General features: G+C 38.9%; 1 protein-coding gene across 11 annotated transcripts in view; it reads right to left on the bottom strand.

The window, feature by feature from the left end:
• The window catches only part of FHL5 (four and a half LIM domains 5), a 29,388-nt gene extending 9,185 nt beyond the window's left edge, over positions 1-20,203 (bottom strand). The window contains exons 1-8 of one of the 11 annotated variants that reach the window (XM_075747748.1): positions 19,961-20,202; positions 19,528-19,556; positions 19,091-19,152; positions 17,866-18,013; positions 8,891-9,108; positions 7,729-7,841; positions 2,985-3,166; positions 623-797 (exon numbers count right to left, since the gene is read on the bottom strand). In XM_075747748.1, coding sequence (XP_075603863.1) covers positions 623-797; positions 2,985-3,143 — 334 coding nt within the window. In that variant the 5' untranslated portion in view covers positions 3,144-3,166; positions 7,729-7,841; positions 8,891-9,108; ... (2 more) ...; positions 19,528-19,556; positions 19,961-20,202. Of the gene's footprint in view, positions 1-622; positions 798-1,652; positions 1,899-2,984; positions 3,167-7,728; positions 7,842-8,890; positions 9,109-17,865; positions 18,014-19,090; positions 19,153-19,527; positions 19,768-19,960 lie in introns of those variants that run through there. The other 10 variants (XM_075747749.1, XM_075747745.1, XM_075747750.1 and 7 more) reach the window with 10 other exon arrangements.
• Positions 20,204-21,774: the final 1,571 nt, after the last annotated feature.

Genomic DNA, 21,774 nt, shown 5'->3' with positions numbered 1-21,774 from the left:
AATGTCCTGAGGAGACCTGATCAAAAGCTGAAAAGTAGTTTGGTGGAAAGTGCAGAATTTTCAGGGCTGCTAAAGGCAGGAAATAAACCCATTGTAAACACATCTGTACTTGTATTCTTTTTAGTAAAAATGCTGATAATGATTTGAACATCAAACGTCATGTTTCAACAATTTAAACAAAAAATTTCTGAGTGAAAGAAATGGTATAAAGAACATGAGCCGTGACTGATACTCAAGGTCTGGTCAATGTGACAGACAAAATGCAGATGCTTTGTCTAAGCTGGCACTCCTGCTAATGATAGCTCTGTTTGTCCACCTACACGCACAGCAGGACACGCTTCCTAAGAGCTGCAAGCAGAATCAAGGACTCAACATAAACATATTTTAACCTATCATCTTGAACTCCAACATGCTTTCTAAGGATTCATAAGCCCTGTCAGTGCCAGACCAAAGGTATCTGCCTGCCCTCTCATCACTGCTGGGAGGGTACTACACTCAAAGGAGAAGTAGTCACCTGAAAGCTGTTCTGAAAGTCAAGGAGCTTGTAGCTCAATTATTCAAGGATGTGGTTATAATTAAAAATGCAGTTCCATTTTTCACGGAAGGGTCCCTGTTGTCTTACCAGGCATAATGGTCTTCTGGCAGTGGAAACACTTAGATGAATACTCATCAGAGTAGCATTCAGTACACAGCAAGAGCTCGTCCTTGGCAGCAAACGGTTTCTCCACCAGCGAGCGACTGCATTTGGCACACTTGAAGCACCTCTCATGCCAGTGGCGGCCTTTGTAGGCCAGATCCTTGGAGAAAGCAAGTCCATGTTAATGTGTTTATCTCTCAGCTCCTCCCAGAAATAAAGTGAAAAATGGAGAGCACTGCAGTGGTGACTTGAAGAGATGACATGTGCATCTGGCAGGAGGTATGCTTAGAGGTAATATAAGTACTCAGCATCACTGTGTCGGGATATTTTGTAGATCTCTTGCAGAGACCATTAGAGACTGCTTTGGGACAGGCAATAGTCCTTCCTTATGTAACATCAGAGATATGTTTTTATTGGAAGAACTGTTTTATATTTTACAGTTGGCCATCAAGGGGAAACAAGTGATCAACATTTTAATGTGCGCAGGCCACCTGACAAGAAGTGCATTCTCTACAGGCTTTGGAATGAACTTCATGTATTTTTTAACGTTACTATTTTTTCTTCCAGCTGACACTACATAACACTAAAGAAAGATCATATTATTGCAGAAAACAAGCAATTAAAATCTCATTGAGAACAAAATTATTCTTAGGAAGATTATTAAAAAATCATTGCTTTTGTTTACACCTAATTTTTTTGTTTAACTCCTCCTAAAAACTCTGCAGAAAAATGTTTAAGACTCAGCAGGCTTAGGGGATGAAAAAGCTACAGCATATATACGAGACCTCCACTAAGAATTAAAAAAAAAAAAAGAGCAAACAGCAGATTTTATTTTTCCAAGGTTAACAAACCAGGGAAAAATGTACCACCAAAAAAATCCCCCACCTTAAAAAATAAACCAGACCCTTCCAGGTCTCCTTTATAAGAAAGAAGCACAAAAGGACACAAATCCCTTCTCATTTTTTCTCCTTTTTCAGATCCCCACCCTTTCAAGTGCTAAAACTTAAATACATACCATGCTTCATTTCAGGAGGTGCTGAGTGCTTAGCACTTTCATTTGCTTCAGTTAGCACTCTGAACCTTTTAGAAAAGAGGCAGCCTAAGGCAAAGACTGGGTAAGATGGAGAGGAAGCCAAGCTCTAGCACTTTGGCAGAGGTAGGACAACCAGCTGCAGATCTCTGCGGGCTCCTTTTCTAGCTGACTCTGGCCTGTTGCACTCCTTTCTTGTTACGCTTGCTTTTTTTCTCCGAATTTTTCCTTCTACTCAGTCCAAAGACATAATTTTTTGTTAATGATCTTTGACATTGGTGGTCCTGCCACTTAATTTCAAATTTTAAACTGTAATTAGTGAGCGCAGACCACATGTTCTCCACGTGACTTCGATTAAAGCTATGTATACAAATTTGCCCCTGAAAAATGCTGATGAGAGCTTGAGAAGAGTCTTCATCCAAATCAGCATTTTCCTTGTGCTTTGAAAACCATGAAGTGCTTTGGCCAGGAAGGCCTCCTGAGAGGTTTATTTTAATAACTTTCTGACCTTTTATTTCAAAAGAATTTAGGCAAAGTGAGCATGGGGAGAAGGTAAGTAAGTACTACATCCTGATCTTGGCAAAACAAAGGCATTTTGACAGGTTCCAAGTCAAGTGTGCAGACTGTAAATTGAAGTATGGGCTACTGTAAACCCTATCAAAGACCATAGAGGAACTCATATTATTAATTAATATTCTGAAAAAGGGGTGAGGTGAAATGAAAGCCAAGCCCGGAAACACTGCCACTAACATGCCATCTGTGAGATGAGCAAAGTAAGCATGGAATTAAGTTAAAATTAAAATATACCTCATTTCGAAAAGATAGAGGGAATAATATACAAATAATAAACATGGGCTTTTTTCAGCTTGACATTGGCATGTCAATGCCTACAGTAAAAGTATACAATAGTCAAAATATTTTTTTCAATGGATATGTCTCAGAAATTCCAAAGTTTCACTTGACCTGATCCACTGAATTACACCAGCACCCTGCTCTCCCTCAAGCACTGAGCAGTCTCTGCAGCCTGTGACTGACTGGAGGTGAAGGATGGAGTCTAGTTGTGGTCCACACATACACCACAGCCTTGCCGTATGTTTGAGGTGTATGTATGTGCAGATCTCCTAATCTTTGGCCCTGGAGCTTTCCTGTTCTGGGAAAATAGCACTGTTTCTGCTGTGCATAGATGTACAATCACTATGGTTAGGTCTCTTCACCAGCACAGGGTTATACAGAGGGCTGGATATAAAATCTGCTATTAAAGAAATGGGATTTGTGTATAATTTAGCAAAGGACAAGAAGTGAAAGCTAAATTTTTACCTTGGAATTGCACTCAATAGGTTGCTTGCACTCTTCACAGGGGTTAGCAAACAGGCTGTCATAACATGCAACACAATAAGCGTTTTCATCTCTTAATGCATACTTCCTTCCACGAAGAGACTGCAGGCAGTAATGACAGTCTGTGTGATTGCTAGTCATTCTGGTGGAGTTCTCCACGTGATCTGGAAAGATGGAAAAACATGTAAGTCAGTGGATGACTGTTTGCTTGCCCAAATAATAAGTAACGTTGTTTTACCTGTGAAAGTTAGGACAGGTGTTCCTTGGTCATTTGCAGCACCCTGGATTTCTAATGCTGGGCTATTCCATTGCAAAATAGTAGTCTTTAACAACATACACTGTGTATTGTTACCTACATAATGGGCAGCAAGAAGACTATTTCAGCTTAACCTAATGCTACTTACACTGACCGGTCAGGTACCTGAAAATGAAGCTGTCTTCACATTCTTTACATACGACTACTGACATTATGAGCATTATGTACTAGATTGTGAGGCATGGTTTATCCAGAAATCAGGGAATAGAGATAGAAGCTATAGTTCAAAAATTAAACCAGCTGCAGAGTTAAAAGGCCAAAGAGAAGTGGCAAGCACTTTGTAGTGCGTTCCTGACTTTCTCTTGCCATTCCTGTCTTTCTGCTCATTCCTTCCCTCACAAAATACCCTCACCTCTATTTGACTGAACAGACAGAAGACAAGGGACCCCCAGCTATATGGCTGGTTTTTAAATAGTCTCAGCTGTGCTGTTAACATTTGGTGGCAGTGTAAAGTGACACAAATACTGCTGGGTAGCAGAAGACCAAAATGAAAAGAGAAGTAAACTAAATAAAATCCAAGCAAAATCGTAAGTCAAAGCAAGTTTATTTTGTTGTTATTGGAATAGATTGTCTTTTCTTACATATTTCTGTATTGCCAGGTTCCATGTTGGCAGTGCCAAAATACTGTGAGATAGATTATATTTCTGTGCCAGACGAGTGCAGGAAATACCACAAATCTGTTGAGAGTCAATTGTAAAAGGTTCCCATCCTTCAGTTTTCCAGGCTAAAGAGGCTTGGATAAGCATCCAAACCTCAGCCTCTTATAGATCTGCAATGCTGAACATTTTAAGGATTGTGGAGATGAAGACTTATTTCAGTCTTCTGGTTGCCGGTTGGATCATCAGCACTTTGCTAAAATTGGGTCTTCATTCCTGGGAATGAGGGGGGAAGAATCCAGAAAGTTCCCAGTGAAGCAAACCCAGAAACATCTGCTGGACTCATTGGATTTCACTCTTCATTAAACTCATTGAGTGTCGCTGCAGTTGGTGCCAGCAATCATAAATTTTAGAGGATTTGAGAACAACCAGGGAAGGTCTCCTAAAATATTTACATATCAGTGACTTTTTGTAGCTGAAATCTTTTCACTTTGAATAACAGTGCAAATTAGTTTATCTTAACCAAATGCAAAGCCTGAGAGTAAGGAAGAGAAATATATGAAGAACAAGATTCGAGGGAGCACCCTCCGTCACAGAGCTCAGATCTAGTCCATTTGGAATTACTCCCTCATATTTGATTTTATGTGCTCACTGCCTGTCTTATACCCATGGTTCAGCTTTAAAAAGGCATTTAATCTTTTTCTGGGTTACTGCTTTGTGAGATGTAATCCAAAATGATTGTTTGAACTATGAGAAAGAACAATTACTGTAGGTCTCCACTGGCACCAATACATAAGGTCAGGCATTTATTAATCTGTTCCTGGAGGGATAGTAGTAAGACAGTGGCAAGGGGACAGGGAGAGAGGCTATAATGCTTATCTCAGACCAAAAGTAATGATTTTTTTTCATCTGGCACAAGCTATGGAAAACTTGCTGTTCCTGTAAATCAAAAATCTTTTGAGCTGAATTGATTTACTGTATTTCTGACTGCCCTAAATCTTTCTGTTAGCCAAGCCAGTAAAGAAATCAAATAATCTGTAACTCAGATCAGTGGGGAACATGCTTGCTTAAAAATATTATAGATGTGTTTTATGTTGTATCTTTGGAATAATAGTCTAACAGGGCTTGGACATCCATTTTCTTAAGATCAAACAGAGATTTGAATGTGAACCTAATAAACCCATGTATATGAGAAAATGACATCCATCAGTGTGGACATTTACACAATGTGACACATAAAACCCAGACACAGCACAGCAATTCAGTGCATGATCACTACATAGTCATCACCAAAATCAAGGTTAAGTTTTGCTCATTTTCTATATTGGGAAAGCAGTATAAATTGGTGACTACGGAGACAATCAAGGAATGTTTGAGGTTAACTGGGCTCCATATTCAAGGTCATAGGACAGGCTTGAAACTGGGTTTCAGAGGAATTTTCATTCCTTTTTTTGTGGGAGTTAGAGTTATGAGCTGCCTCTGAGGATAACCCTGAGCAAACCCCTTTCTGATTTCCTCCCTGCTGAATCAGTACCCCAGCTTCCTAACACAGTTTCGTCTCAGCCTAAAAGTGGCGACAGGAAAATCCTAACAGGGAATGCACAAAGAGCTTATCTGTTACTTATAGTGCTTTTTGTTGTACAAAGCTCACCAACAAATAGCTTCACATATCTGAAGATACATGTCCGGTTTTTTTCATTCTAATGAATGGTGATAGGTCTTTAAGTTACTGAAAATTTTGCATACCCAAAAATTTTCTTCAAAAAGTAGTTTTCTTGATTATTTTTTTTTCTTTCCAGGAAGCCAATCTGTTCCAGGAAACCCTGGGTTATATACACATACAAGACCTGCTATTGTAATACTCCAGAATGTCTGAATTTGTAATGTAGTTATCCTCCGAAAAAACCTTTATGGATATAGGAACAAAGTGCCATTACTCCTCTTTTACAGATGACAATGGTTGCTTGAGAACATTAAAAGAGTACACTCAAGACCAGAGTCAAAGCCTGGCAATGTCCTTGAGCTGCTCCTCTAGCAGTCATCCAAGGCTTTGTTTCAGAAAAAGTTTTCAGCATTTGATTATGATGATATAAAACCATATTTGGGAATAAAGCAGCGATGGCATGAAAAAGAATGATGATTTTTGCAAACGTCTTGGCAAAGGTCTGAGTAACCTTTGTGGACTACTTTTACCATTAGACAATGCAACAAAAAGAGTGAATCTCATCTCCCCCAGCACCACTTACCCTTGCTCCAATAAATAAGTAATGGTACAAGCACCACGTATTTAAGTAGAATGTTTTTCTTGTGCTTTGATCCTAATCTCTAGAGAAATATGTTTACTTTAAGTTTGCTGGAAGCTAGACTTTGTGTTTTGAAGGTCAGTTAAGAAATCTCTGGAGGTCTGATGCTGTTCACTCTCATGGAATGAAACGCTGACTCCAGCATTCCAGTTGCTAACTCATGTCCTAGGCACAGGGAAAGATTGCGATGTCTTCACTCCTTGGGCAAAGAGGATTTTATTATCTAAATTGAAACAAAGCTAAATACCGCTGATTTTTATGTATCTAGTAGGCACGGATACGTGATACCATTTGTAGTGTTAGAATATTCCAAGGAGGAGAAGAGAGATGTTGCCAAAGATGTGAGGATATTGCAACTGGAGTCCCTAGGGTCACATTTGAGAAAGCAGCAGTCTCATGGTAGCAATTATAAAGCAGATGAAAACAGAACAATGGAGCTGGCTAGTCTGCCTGCTGTTCAAGATAGAATTTAGCTACAACAAGTTAGGAGAGGGACTTTCTGTAGAGTCAAATAATTTCCTATAAGATGCTGAGCAGTAGAAGACTTCCAGTGAAGAGAGCCATAAGAAAAGTTATGAAGTTGTGAAACCTGGTAAATGTGGAACCATCAGGAAAGGAACGTTTGTTTTCTCACTGGAACTGAAATGCACAGCCACTATGTCTGTTAATAATTTGTCTTGTGATTGTGTATAAATGCATGTTAATCTCCCTTAGGTTACAGAAATATAAAAAGCCCATAAACACTAATCCTACTTAGATGGGAATTAATATACATAGGCATGTAGGTATATACATACATGTAAAAATATTGCACTTTTTGCTTTATTGCAATTCTAATGGAGTATTTCTAATCTAAATAAGCCTGCCATTGAACTGCATCATCTTTTTCCTTAAGCACATATAATGAATAGAACAAGGGTCTCTATTAGGGAGGCATAAAGACAGACAAAAGATTGCAAAACAAATAATTGTAACAACACTGAAGGATAAGAAAAACAAACTGATCTGTGATGAGGGACACACCCCTACAAGCCATCCCAGACACCTGTTTATTTTCAGTTAAGTAATTTTTTTTATCTTAGGACATGGTTTTACATGAATTGCTGACTTCATTTTCCCTTTTTTTTTTTTTTTTTGTGAGAGCTCCTGAACAATTAATCACACGTTTGCAAAATACATTAGGGACTTAAGGTTACAACCGCATTATAAAGCTAACAATATTGTTACAAGGAAAAATTTCTAACAATATAATTCTTTTATAAATAAAAGTTTCTAACAAGTTTCTACAAAGAAATTTTTCCTCATTTCAGAGATCACAGTTCTCTGGATGCCTGCTACCCTCCAGAAATCTGTTATTTTGTTATTGTGACTAGACCTAATAAAAGACCGGACCCCTTGAGAAAAATGAACGCACAAGACTGTTAAAAGTATACTGTATTTTCAAAACACTTGCAATACCCTTGCTTTGTCTCTTCCCACTCTTAGAGTAATTGCAGTTTCCCCAGTCATACCTTTAAGCTATGCTTGAGTGTTTAAAGGTACGAGAATTTTTGCTCTTCGAAAAATGGTGAGAGAAGCAGTAGGAACCAAGGGCATATATTACAGATCAAGTCAAAACGAGTACCTACAGGAGAGCAGAGACACAGGTTTTAACTTTGAACAAGCTGTTTTATCTCCCTGGCAGAGCACAGTAATAAACAGTCAGGTCCTGGGAGCATCTGAGTGGATGCAGAGCTCTCGCTGATGAAGTTCTGCTTTAAGCAGCCAGGGTGGATGCCAACCCAGACTGTGCTGTAACAATACGACTACGCTGCTTCAAGGTCTACAAGTGACATGGTTTTGGTGGACCGTTTAGGCAAAGCAGCTCATTTAGAGGCTGATCTGGTAACTGTACCGCACTGCATTGTACCGTGTTTGCACACAACACGAGCAAAAAGGGCAAGAGCTCTGGCTTAACTAGGGGATCGAGCATCCCAGGAATTCTGTTCTGCCTTAATTGGTATTGCACCGTGCAAACTCAAACATGGGTGTAGGCATCTAAATTCTTACTTTATCCCAGAACAGCATAATTTGCTACTTATCTAAATCTCAAACTAGGACAAATTAAAGCAGTGAAAGTACGTCAACAAAGCGTTGACAGTGGTGCAGACGTACAGAAATGCTGTTGCAGAAGAGACCTGACTAGCCTATGTCCCTCAAACTCTCTTTACAAGCTACAGAGTGGGTTGGAATAGCCTAGCCCCATTGCTGCTACGGCAAGCTAGGTATTTCCTTTAATTCAGCCACCGAACTTTTACCAGCAGCATCCAGCTTGTCCAATACAAGGCCAAAACTTGTTACCAAGGTCAGCCTGAGCAATTTAGTTGGCAAAATTCAAATTAATGTCTCTGTATCTCTCCTAGTAGATATTCTTCCTCTATTGTGAGCCTTGCTAGCAAAACTCAAGAATTACCGTCACAGTAAACCCACTGTACAGAGAAACTAGAGGGCAGAGATAAGCATGTCAAATGTAGTAGCTGAAAGCAGGTTTTTTGGAAGGGGCAGACAGAAAAGTTGCTAACTGGCTACATAACTACACCTAGATTATTTGCTGGATTTTTATATTTTTTTTTTAAACTAATCAACACGTGAGAGTCGAGGAGCACAATTCATCATTTAATACAAGTAAAGCACTGGTGCCCAGAGATTCCAGCCCAGAATAACTAGCCCTGTTCTTCCGAATGCAACAAGCTTGGCTGATCAGCAGCGTTGTTGGTCAGTAACGTAGCTCCATGTTTAAGTAGAGGCAAACTGTCTGTGGAGTGCTCGGTATTGATTCAAGTCTCTCCCAAGCTATTACGCAGGAACACAAATCCTTTTCATCTGCTCAGATTCCTGGGTGTTGTCAATATCTTCACCAGAAGAAGTACACGAAAAGAAAGTAGGATTAATGCTAAGGCTTAGATAATTTCTTTCATGTTTGTGAAATCATTCTTATCCACATTTTTTTACAGGTTTTCACATAGTCTGGTAGAGCCAGAATTTTCTCCTGTCTTCATTATGGAGCTCATTTCTTTCCGACTACTGTCAGATTTATAGAAAAAAATGAAGCCATGAAATATTTCAGCTGTGCATTGGTGTACAGTTTCATGCAAAAACTTGGCAGTATTCTCAGTCTTACTCTATATTCAACCATAAAACAGGTTTGAGTATTGCATCTGGTACAAAATGGCCATGTGATAAAGTATACCCAAATTAGCTGGTGAGTGATAAACTTAGAAGGCATTTAGACAGTTTTCAACTGATTTGCTTCAGCTGCCTGAGTTCCAAAAGCAAAGCAGCCATGAGCCTAAGATGTGGATGAGAAATCATTAGTGAGTCCTAGGTACAGTGTTAAAGGAGACAATTTAAAGTAATGACATTGGGGGGGGGTACCCCAGGTGTTGATACTGGGGCCAATACTGTCCAACATCTTCATTAATGACCTGGATGATCGAACACAGCGCACCCACAGCAAATTGGCAGATGACACAGAATTGGCAAGAGTGGGTGACACACCAGATGTGTGTATCCAGAGAAACCTCTCCAGGAGAAGTGGGGTGAGAAGAGTCTCATTCAAAACCCAACTGGACGTAGCCCTGGGCAATCTGCTTTAGGTGACCCTGTTTAAGCAGGGGTTTGGACTTGATGATCTCCACAGGTCCTGTGCACCTCAACCATTCTGTGATTCTGTGATGGACCACAGAAAGTTTATCACTGCTGAATGATAAAAGAGGGAAAGAGTCCACAATACCTCAGTATGCCCTTACAAGCATTTGAGCAGGAGTGGGGTCATTCCCATAACAAGGTCTGTTGGAGATGACATTGTGATTCCACATCTGAGCTAGACGTGCACAGTCTAAACACATAAGAAATGCTATTACTTTCAGCTGTAATATTTACATGAAGTTGAATGCACGCTTTAGAGCTCTGCTGCCTATATCCTTGGAGCACGGATTTTGAAAGATATTTTCAAAGATAATAAAAAATTGGGATTAAAAAAGGTATATATCAGCAATTAGGTTATTCATTACATTAATGTCAATGTTTTCTGATATTTCAACTCTGGTAAACATAGTCTCTAAATCCTTCTTAATTAAAATACATTCAGTGGAATTGCACAAATTCAGTAACAGGAAAGAACAAAGGAAACCAGTGATTCTAGATAATTTCTTTCAAAGAAAAAAAAACCCAGTTTCAGTAGATTCATCATTTCCACAGGGAAAAAAATCACTTCCAATGTTCTCAAGTCCCAATCGTGTGAAATTGAGAGATTCGTATTACTTTCTGTGTCGTCACAGTGTGAAACATGATCAACGTGCCCTTTGTCAACCATTCTGATACTTAGGTATGAGTACTGCCCAAAATCTGGGTTCTTTTTGATTGAAAGGAGCTAGTGGTTTGTCTGTGGTATCTGGTTTACTACAGTAAAGAAGATTTTATTATTTTTGTTGTTGCAGGCTGGTGCAAGTCAAAACTCCTTTTCCTTACTGATCATTTTAAATTATAAGCTGGTGTTAATTGTTACAGACTAGCCTACAGAAGAGGTGTGAAGGTTTGGATGCCATCAGTAAACCTCAGTATTTCGATGACTTGGCTCAGAAAGAAACGCAGGCACTGCTCCGCTCAGCCACTGCTCTGTACAGAACAACGAGGAATAAAGGAGTGTTTGGGGCACGGACGTCTACACTAAATACACTCTTTACCAGAACTCAGCAGGGAAAGCAGATCTAAAAATTATTTTGCGATGACTTACACGCTGTGTGAAGGAAAATGACTATAACTATACGTAAGGTGGTTTTTTTTTTTTAGTTCGGTGGGCAGAACCATCCTAAAGAAGATGCAAGAAACCTTAAAAGAGATGGCTATGCAACAACCTGCTCATGAGGAAAGTTTCCTAATCCCTTTTAGAGGATTAAATTCATGCTCTGAAACTTGAGTGTTTATAAACTTCCAATACTAATATAAATTAAAAGAAAAGTTATTGCATCAGGGTATTGGAAGGAAAAGGAGTTTTGCACTAAGCTTGATCCAAAACACCTTAACACTTTCATTTTTAAAATTTTGATGTATTTTAATGCAAAATTCTATGGATAAAAAACCCCAACAACTTCATGGAAAATGTCAGTTTGTTTTAGAAAAGTAGGATGCAAATGAAGTGAAATCTGACTGAAAAATATTGGCCTAAAAATGGAGCTCAAATTCTCAATAGAAAAATTTCTAGTAAAAACTTATTTTTGATATAAAGTTAAAAATTTCATTTGGAGAAGCAATTTTGTAGCTAGCTATGCTTTATTCTATAAACAAGATGGGTATCTGATTTAGAGTCATCTCATTTTGAGAGAAGAAATTTGGTAGCAAGAGGACATTTATGCTGGGCTACAGTTTCTTCAATTAAAATGGTGGGAATGTAGAGAATAACATATTGTACTTGCATGGAAATATTAATGTATTTTTCTTCTATCAGCCTACAACCCAGCAAGTACTAAATGTCTTTGAAAGAGAAAAAGAAACAAATATTTAGGGCTGAGCTGGTCAGGATGCGAATTGATCACTGAGGTCACAACATCATTGGGCAATGAATACAAAGTCTTCCCCATCACCCTTTCTGCCCTCCCAGTCCCCTTTCCTACCTCCACCCTCACCTACAATCCCCTAATCGTGCAAAATACTTTTAAAAGCGCTTAAATAAAAAGGAAATTAAATTTACAGAAGAAGACGTGTGCTGAAGCCCTGATCTGAGACTTTTACCAGTGAGTTTATCCCCAGTGTGCAAATCAGAGCGGCACTTCTGAGCAACATCGGCTACAACAGCATCTGCACATCAAACATCTGCCTCCCAGTTGCCCTCTATGCAATGCACTAATGCCTGCACAGCTGAGCAGAAGTCCACCAAGGAAACAGCAGCATCTTAGCAATGTAGTAACATCTACCTGCAAATGACACAAGCTTGCCTTTGAGACAGAAAGCTTTCTTGGGGGAAATAATAGCAATAGGAAATGATGCCTGTGATACAGCGGGGAGTGAAGTGCTCACAGGCCGTGCAACGAAACAGCCTTGCCACTAACAGGTGGTAAGAGAGCTTCAATAGGCAACGCTGATGCTGCCTGTGATCTTTAAGATCTTAATAAAAAACAGGCTGTTTCTTTGTCTTTGCAGATGCATCAACTACAGAGACTGGATTTCCCCCACCCTTACGTTTTATTTCAGGGACAGAAAGGTGGATGAAGAGTACTGTGTCTCATGAGAATGGGTACATCACATGAATTAAAATCCTTTTTTAAAAAAATAATGACAACTGACTGCACAGTGCCACTTTTTCTAGCTGGTTCTTTAAAAGACAGTGACCTACTTTAGAACTGCTTTAAGAAATAAAATGAGCAGTAAGAAAAAGATGAGCGCTAGCAGCAGCATTGTTAGCAGCAAGCTAAAATTGGAAAGGATTTTCATTACCCTATTTAAAAAAAAGACCTCCTTCCCCCCAAAACCAAACATAAAACCCCCAAGTGTTAATAAAGCATCTGCAGCAGCAGCACAGCCTTTTCCTTTTCTCTCCCAACTGCACTGTGCCAACCTGACCTAGTTTTCTGAGGAAAAAAATAAACCAAGCTACAGCATTTCTGTAATAAAAATATGACACCTTATCAAAATGAACCAAATCTAAAGATTTCCAATCTCAGCCCTGTTAAAAGATCGTCGTGAGCTAGATGGCATTACAGCTTAGGAAAAGCGAAGGCTACTGCAAGGACTATGTATGGTATGTAAGATCCCTACTTGGTATGTAAGATCCCTACTTCAGTTATCGTTCCCAGGTATTTAGATTTTTAGGCTCAATGAACATCCAGTTTTGCTGCTTGCAGAGCTCCATCAGTCTTAGCTGCCACCTTCTTACCGAACTTTTCACTGAAAACAGAGATGACATGGTTCTGCAGACAAGACCTGGAATGCTTATCATGCCCACAGGAATCATAGTTTGTGAAGCCACTGCTGTGTACAGTCTAGGAAACGCTTGCAACTGGAAATGTAGCATGTATACCCTCTCTTCACATTATACACGAGCTGTTTAGGGTGATCATTGCTGTGGCAGTCTCCTCTTCATGGAGAGGAACCCAATGATGTGCCTTCATGGACCTTCCCAAGGGAAAGCAGGCTTCATGATGGGTGGTCCTAAGGGACAGGATCAAATAAAGAAGGAATGGGCAGAAACAGTGAGTAGAGTCAGTAACAGCCTGATCTCAAAGCAAGGACTACCTACACACTCTGGATTTTTAATAACAATTAACACAGTAGGCACTGCTACAAGACCTAGCAGTAACGATCCTCCACAGTTGTGATCCCTTTGGAATACAGGGATCCAATAACAACACAGCCTTATTAAAATACATATGCATACCTTGCATCTGCTAGGTGGACAGACCGTGAAAGGTCTAATCCAGTGGAGAAAACCTGAAAGATGTAGTACTCTGTATTCTACTGCTCTTACAGTAATGAACTGGTGATACAATATAACTGAGATAAAGGGCGAGAAAGGTTTCCAGGAAAGCGCACAACAACCAACCAACATGAAAATACAGTGTGATGTTCCTAAGCAGACTTACTTAACTTCCTTCTACTTCACCCTAAGTATTACATGAACGCCTGCTTTGTGATCTCTTAGAACAGGACCCCAGGAACGCTTGCATATATATGCAAATTAATGCAGCTGAATAATTTAACTCAATTAATGGCTGTCAAATTAGATGATTTAATATTTTTTGGATTTTCTAGGGGTGCACAAGAAGTTGGGAGGGGACACAGCTGGGACAGCTGACCCCAACTGACCAAAGGGATATTCCATATCATATGATGTCATGCTCAGCATATAAAGCTGGGGGGAGAAGGAAGGAAGGGGGGGATGTTCAGAGTGATGGCGTTTGTCTCCCCAAGTCACCGTTAGGCGTGATGGAGCCCTGCTTTCCTGGAGATGGCTGAACACCTGCCTGCCCATGGGAAGCGGGGAATGAATTCCTTGTTTTGCTTTGCTTGTGTGCGCAGCTTTTGCTTTACCTATTAAACTGTTTTTATGTCAACCCACGAGTTTTCTCACTTTTACACTTCCATTTATCTCCCCTGTCCTGCCAGGGGTGAGTAAGAGAGCAGCTGCGTGGGGCTTAGCTGCCAGACAGGGTTAAACCACGACAGTGATTTTTTCCTTCTATTCTCTGTCCTGTATTTGTTTTAAACGCATCGTAAAGCTGCAAAACCTTATTAGTTTAAATATGCAGGTGCATCAAGGGCAGGCTGCTGGTCTTTGGTCTGGGGAAAAAAGAAGATAAAATATTCGGATATGCACATTTTTTTATAACATATCCTATATTCACTCTTGATAGTAAACCAGCACATTTCATTCCAACACAGCGAAAGGATATATGACTTACAATGTAAAAACTCGGTTCTAGAAGAGAGCTGACAAGAGGACTTTTGAATGCAGTGAACTCCTTTAGGAGTAGGGCTGATGGGAGAAAGGGCAGGAAGTGGAGGTCTTCAGCTTCTTGTTCATCCTCTACCAGAGAGGAAAAATAACAGTGTTACGAGGACTGAGTATAGAAAAAAATGTTGGGGTTTTTTGTTGTTGTTGTTTTTCTTCTTGTCTTTAAAATGTTAATCAAAGACCTCTTGAGTCTTGAGCAGTTGAGCAGATAATGTCGTGTCAAACAAGATAGAGTGTATCACGGCATCCACTCTGTTTTAACCTCAATCCTCACGTCCTGTGAGCAGCAACATCGACCAGTCCTTAGAGAGACTCAGCCCTGGGTTCAGTTCATGTCCTGCCAGTGATCTTTGCCATGTACTTGAAATCTTTGTGCCTCTTACGTTACCTGTTCTGCCTACTTAGGAGATAAGGTCTGCTGAACAATTATGTGACTGGGTATCCTAATATTTCCCTTAGGCCTTAAAATCTCTCTGCCAGACGTTAAACATATTTCTTTCTATTTTAACATAGTCTATCTTCCTAAAAGTGGCTATGATTTAAAATTAGACCCTGCAATGAGCAGACTATGGTATTCTGTCTTTACTATGAAGTGAGGTTACTGACCCTTCAGTTACTGCCCTGCTGGGATTTTTGTAATGGGCTGGCATGTGAAGAAGGCCTTTTTTGGGGTTTTTTGGCACTATGACTTTGAGAGTGGATTTCTTTCTATAATTATAAATACATGCTATCTAAAAACTGGTTCCAGTGTAGGATTGCCCTATTCTGACTGAAGGAAAATTAAGGCTAATGTTTATCTGAACACCCAAGACAGTCAACATTCGACTCAGACAAATAAAAACCATCAGTAAAGTCTTAGAATTCTGGAAGAAATTTTGTAAGAATGAAGAAGTTCCTTTCTAACATTTAGCAACATTTTAAGAACACGCTATTTAACTCAAGGATATTCTGGAACAATGAGTCCACTGAAATTGGTAAAGTCTATTCAAGTGACGATGTGAAGTCTGACACGTAGCAATAGCAGAGCAACCATCTTTGCAAACCTAGAATGGAACTGGCTGGTTTCAATATGAGATGATGCCCAGAGTCCGTAACTCTGGCCAGCTGTGGGGGATAGGATCGGTCTGAGGAGGAGGAGATTGGTAAGCAGCAGCAGAAACTGCATTAAGGAATAAACGCAGTTCAAGTCCTTTTTGCTAATTTATGTTGAACACGGTAAATATTTTCAGTAAAAAGTCTAAGCAAGTGATTAAACAAATTAAGAATTCTGCTACTGTATTTAAAAAAAAACCCACAAATGTTTTGAGCTTTTAATTTGTTTCTCAATGCTCTTCAATTTTCAAGCACCAAACTAAACAAAGATTCACAATTAGAAGATCAGTATGAAACAGTTTTTCCTCTAATCTTTTCCTTTTTTTTTTTTCATGCAAATGGAATCCCATACTCACAGAACTCTAATTATGCCACAATTTGTCATGTTATAATACATAAGTGAATCATGATGTGGCTGAATTTGAAACTTGAAGAGCTAACTTGAGGAAGACTGGGGTCCTGATAAATAGATTTACAGCCTAATACTGTTCTGAGCTTCTGATAAACTGAATTATAACCAATACTCTGAAGTATTTTACAGCCTTCCCTTCAAAGATTTCAGAATGCTTTTCTAACAAAAATAATAAAGTAATGCTAAAACACAGTTGTGAGATACTTGTCTACAGAAAAGGTTAATACTTGTCAAAGCAAAGTAATAGACTTGCTCAAGGTCAGAGAGCAAACCCAGAGGAGCGGGAAGACAAGAAGCCAGTCGCTACGCCTGTGCCGTTAGATGGGTCTGCTCATTGGGCTGTATCCATGGCACTGGCCCGGCATAGTTAAAAACACTGTACGAAGGTTGCTGGGTGGTCAACCTTCAGTGCTAAAGGTAGAAAGCACTTCTAAAATTAGCTGAATCAATAAAATGTTCCAGTTGTGCACTTTGCAATTGTCCTTAATTACACTGAGGTTATGATTAATGTTCTTACACAAAATGTTCTGGGTGGAATTTTTCCACTTTTGCATCAAACCTCTCAGGGCTGCAGTGGTTGAGAGAGTTCCCAATTATGAAGGATTTTCCAGTCAATTTGGGTTGTTTCCAGACAGCTTTGGATAATGCGGGTTTGAACTCAGTTTTTTTCTCCTCAACGTAACAAACCCGGTTTACAGATGGGGAACTGAGGCACAGAACAATTTGCTGGAGGTCACTCGGGACTGAATTCTGGTCTCCTGCATATGTGCTCTCCCAACAACTATGCCATGCTCTGTCACTAGGTTATTCTATCAATTCTGCTATCTATGCACAAAGACACATTATAGGAGATAATAGAAATATTTTTCTGAGTTATATAGCATCCAAGTGTGAGGCCATCAATGAACTAGAGCAGCCAGTTCAGATCCATTATCCATAATATGCTGAGATGTGCAAGAATTTACCACTTCTTATACACGGACCTAGAAAAATTCAAACTCAAAGGTAACCATGGCTGAGGAAAGTAACCTACTAGCATGAATGAAGTCAAATCAAAGAAAGCTCTTACTCTAAGAAAGGGAAACAAGAAAGGATGACAGCTGATGTACGCTGTACAGTATCAGAGAAGAATGGGGATATTCACAAAAGCTAACCTAAACCTACTGAAGCTAATGAACAGGGCACTTTTCACAGTTAAAAGAGAGAGAGAAATTCCTCTCCAGGGTGATTACCACCAGAAACTTAAATTAGACATCATTATAGAGGCAACCCAGTGAGATTAGTTAGGCTTTGTAATAGTCTTGTCCTTCACTGTATCTCTGCTACAGAATTTTATTAACTTATTTTTAATACATCACTTCATTGTTTTTGAAGTAATGTTTGCATATTTCTAAAAAACCATTTCATCCCTCTTACATTTTACAGGAAAATACAAATGTACGAAACAAGGAGTTCACTGCATCCTTTTTCACTAAAGCTGCGTGCCCCGTCCCCAGAAGAATGAATTCCACTGCAGGAGCACAAGTGGAGCATCAGCAGCATTTTGCTGTGCCAACTTCCAAATTTGGCGCTCTAGAGATTTTAATAGAAATTAATTGAACTGGAAATCATTAATTTTATGAACATCCTAGAATTAGTTGTAAAACATCATCTTACCCTTAACCGGCAGGAAAGTGTGCAGAAAAACTCAGATCAGTTTTATTCCCCAGGTGATCTAAAAGCCTCAACAGCATCTGGAGCTTCTTTAGTCGACAGGAGGGCTGCTTATTCCAACAGGGTCAGAATTTCACCCTCTGATTTTGGGCTTAACGTTTGGAAGCACGCTGGTTAAGATTTTCATGTTTCTTTCTCTCTGTCCGTGATTAGGCAATACTAAAAGTTTTTAATTTTTTTTCTGAGAAATAAAACTCAGATATGGGAAAAAAATCAAGAATGTTGGGCTAATTGATATGTAGCCCACAGAACATATGTCTTATCAAGTCAAGCAGAAATATACACTTCATAAAATATGCCTGCCTGCAAATAACCTGGAGATACCATAGGTCACAACTGATCAGAATCTCTTTCAAGCAGCTTTTGATTTCATTTTGCTCTAATCTTACAAGAAGTTAGTACATCATCTTAAGTTTCTACCAACTGCACAACTTTGAATCAAAATGACTTTTGTGACACCGCAATAAAATTACATGGCAAGACCATCAGCAATCTGTTATAACATTAATATATTACATCTGTTAGTCTGTTCTGCTAAAATACTCCAGAAATGTCAACTCATCACACAAATGGAAGAAAAGTATGGGTGAAAATATTAACCACAAACAAAAAAAGGCATCTGAAACTTGTTTTCTAAATGTAAGAGATTTTGTGCCTAGTTCCAGATATAAAAACTGATCTTTTGAAAACAGAGACAGTTAAAGAAATATATTTTCAAACATTTACATTATTCAAATGGAAATCATAGTTGATAGTTTTGGCCAAATTTAATTGTAAACTCATTATCAAAAAGACTGCCATTATAAAATCAGGTAGCAGTACAATTAACATACATAGACTTAAATTTAAGGAATATTTCCACTTCTTTTTTAATTCTGCAATATAGGCATACATTTCCAGCACCATTTCAGTAAAAAGCGGTATATCCTTTCAATACTACTCTTTCCCTTCAAATTCCAAACCAAAATTATAATCCTAAAAATGTGGTGGCTAAGAGATAAAACTGAGTGTCTTTTGGAGGGAGAATCTGGAGATGATACTTGATTCTTATAACAAGTCAAAATATTGCTATAAACACCAGCTTGGAAACTGGTTTTACTTCACAAAAAAGGCAAGAAGAATCCACGTTAGGTGTTAAAATTAGTTATGCTGGAAACAAGTGACTTACCTGATCAGAAAAGACACTATCTAGAAAGTTTTCTTGCAGTAGCAAAGAGCTATGAAATCTTGCTAAGAGACAAAAATGGTGATTCAAATGTCACAGGAAACAGCATACAATTTTATTGTTGGCTTGTTCTTTGGAGTAAACAAAATTAATCCTCATCTCATGATAAAGGAACCCCAAACAATCTTCCCATAAATTAATGAGCCAATTAATAAAATGAAAACAATTGCATCCAAAAAAGTGTGGAATTTCTTTTGGTAAAGAAAATAATTTAAAAAAATATCTATGTGTAGAATTCTGCATCTAATTTAATGAGCAGTTTTGTGTCTGAAGAAAAAAGTTCCTGCTTATTTGCTCAAAATGTTAAAAAAGGTACCTTGTATACTACCCCATTTAAACATACAAATAAAGGAATAACAGAAAAGAGTCTCAATACTCACATTTGATTTTGAGCTGCTTCTCTTGGTAACTTGTGCAGCAAAATAAAGGAAGAAATAATTACATGTCTTCAGAGAAACAAGCACTCATCAAGTCCAAAAGAAACAGAACACTTTGCCAGAGCTATTTGAAGGTCCCATCAGAATTTGGCTGGATGGAGGAAGGCTGAGGGTCAGTTTGTTTCCCTTAGACCTTATGACATGCAAATAGCTGGCTGCCTCACCACTGAATCAAATCATTCTTTGACATACTGTGTTTACAAATTGCAAATACATACCATGTAGGAGTTCTTAAAGGAACATATTTCAGACAGTTGTCAAAAGGAAAAAGGCACTTCTGTTAAAAAAATAATCAACCTCCCCCCCCCAACCCCAAACTGTTTAGTACAAGGCAAAAAAAAAAAAAAAAAAAAAATCATCATTCATTCCCACATACATTTTGGTTGATGCATAATGAATTCAAAAGACCTCATGTGGGCTTGTAAATCAGAAAAGAAATAGAAAAGTCATGATTACTGAAGTCAGACTGTCATGTACAGGAAATGGGGAGTGGGGAGAAATGCTTTTCCAATTTCAGAAAAGACTTTCGGGGACCCCGCAGAAGTCCTCTGCCACTACTGCAGCAATTTCTGGGCTGGAACAATTTGCCGCTCTGCCAGCGGGCAGGAAGGCGTTCATACGGCGCTACCGTTAGAGCGGCAGCAATGGCCTCCTCCAGGTTCCCTCTCGGTGTTTCTCAGTTCTGGCCTTCTCTGAATTGCAGTCACCTCTGTTACTTTTGCTTGGACAGAACAGGGGCCACCTACCTTTCACAGACAGTCTACCGCATGCATGGAGCATACAGAAGTGCTTACGGTCTGCAGAAGGCTCAATGCAAACCTTCAATCAATCGCGGCTGAAAAGATATTGTGTCCATTTAAAAACGTGGGCTGAAGTTAAGCAGAGTGAAAAAACAGGATGGCTGCTTGTGGTATTAACCACGAGTGACCTCCATGCAGATTTTTCCACAACCAAGAGCCAGTAGATCTGAATCATTCAGTCTATAATGTCAAGTGGGTGGGAGATGTTTTATATCGCAGATAGAAGAAAGAAGGAAATGTTTAAATGGTTTAAAGATGTCTTAGCGTTATCTGAAGACTTCGGTAAAATTCCCAAATCTGGATATGTTCTGGAGGTTATCTGTGTCTAGGTAGTATATCTTGCAATTAAGACTGATTCTTATTGCCAAGAACTGACCATCTCTAGTTGTGGCTGACTGGTTTATCAAACCTCTGCAGACACTGATTTTCCCATATACTTGAGCAAGACTGAACTCTTCTCTCTCATTTTTATATGAGCTATAAGCTCTTTTATTTTTCTTACACCAAGCACTTTTCAAGCTTGTGATTCTTGCAGATTGAGAAGACATTAGGTGTGAATTTCAGTCCAGAATGAGAATCATGAGTAGCTTCCTCTTGCCTTTACTTCCAGAATGAAAAAAGTGAAAGCACGATTCTTGACCAAGTACCTTTTGAAGTTCACAAATCAGAGCAAGACGAAAGTATTACCCAAACAGATCTGTCAAAAGTTGACACTTAGAAATACTTCTAACACAATACGTTCTTTCCAGAAATGATGAGAATTACAGACACCTCCTCCAGCATATCACTTTCCTTAAATATCAAAGGCTGTCCTCATATTTGTCCAACTGTCGATAGAGATCATAACTATGTTAATAGAAGTCATGCCCAGAGAAGCATTTAAAACAGAGTTTTTGCCAGGAGGTGCAAATTGAGTACAACTGAAGAGGCCAACAAGAAATACTGCTGCTTCTTCAGAGTATCAGTTTGATGATGTCTCCTACAGCTCTCACATCTCTTCCTGAACTTCCTGAAATAAAAAGCAGCTTATTTCATCTGTTCCCAGATACGACCTGCCTTGACCTAGCTTCCTCTTCACATTGAGGATTTGGGAAATTCATCAACAAAATGGTGTTTCTCTTTAAACTACTCAAGTTGCTCTTCGCAATTCAGATTTTTTTAAAAAATTAAAAAAAAAGAATTTCTTAACAATTCCTAAATAAATAATTTATTTATTTATTTATTTTTCCCCCTGAGAAAACATCTTTGGCATTTACTGAATATGTTCTGTTATTTGGGTCAGCAGAGAAAGGAATTCTGGTCTCACAAGTATCCTGTTTATCCAAAAGCTTCAGATAATTACCATTTTCTATGTTTAAAGTACAATCATCATTCAAAAAGTTGGAAGCAC

This window comes from Balearica regulorum, chromosome 3 (assembly GCF_011004875.1).
Source record: "Balearica regulorum gibbericeps isolate bBalReg1 chromosome 3, bBalReg1.pri, whole genome shotgun sequence".
NCBI classification, from domain to species: domain Eukaryota; kingdom Metazoa; phylum Chordata; class Aves; order Gruiformes; family Gruidae; genus Balearica; species Balearica regulorum.
This window is presented reverse-complemented; position numbering and strand designations above follow the sequence as displayed.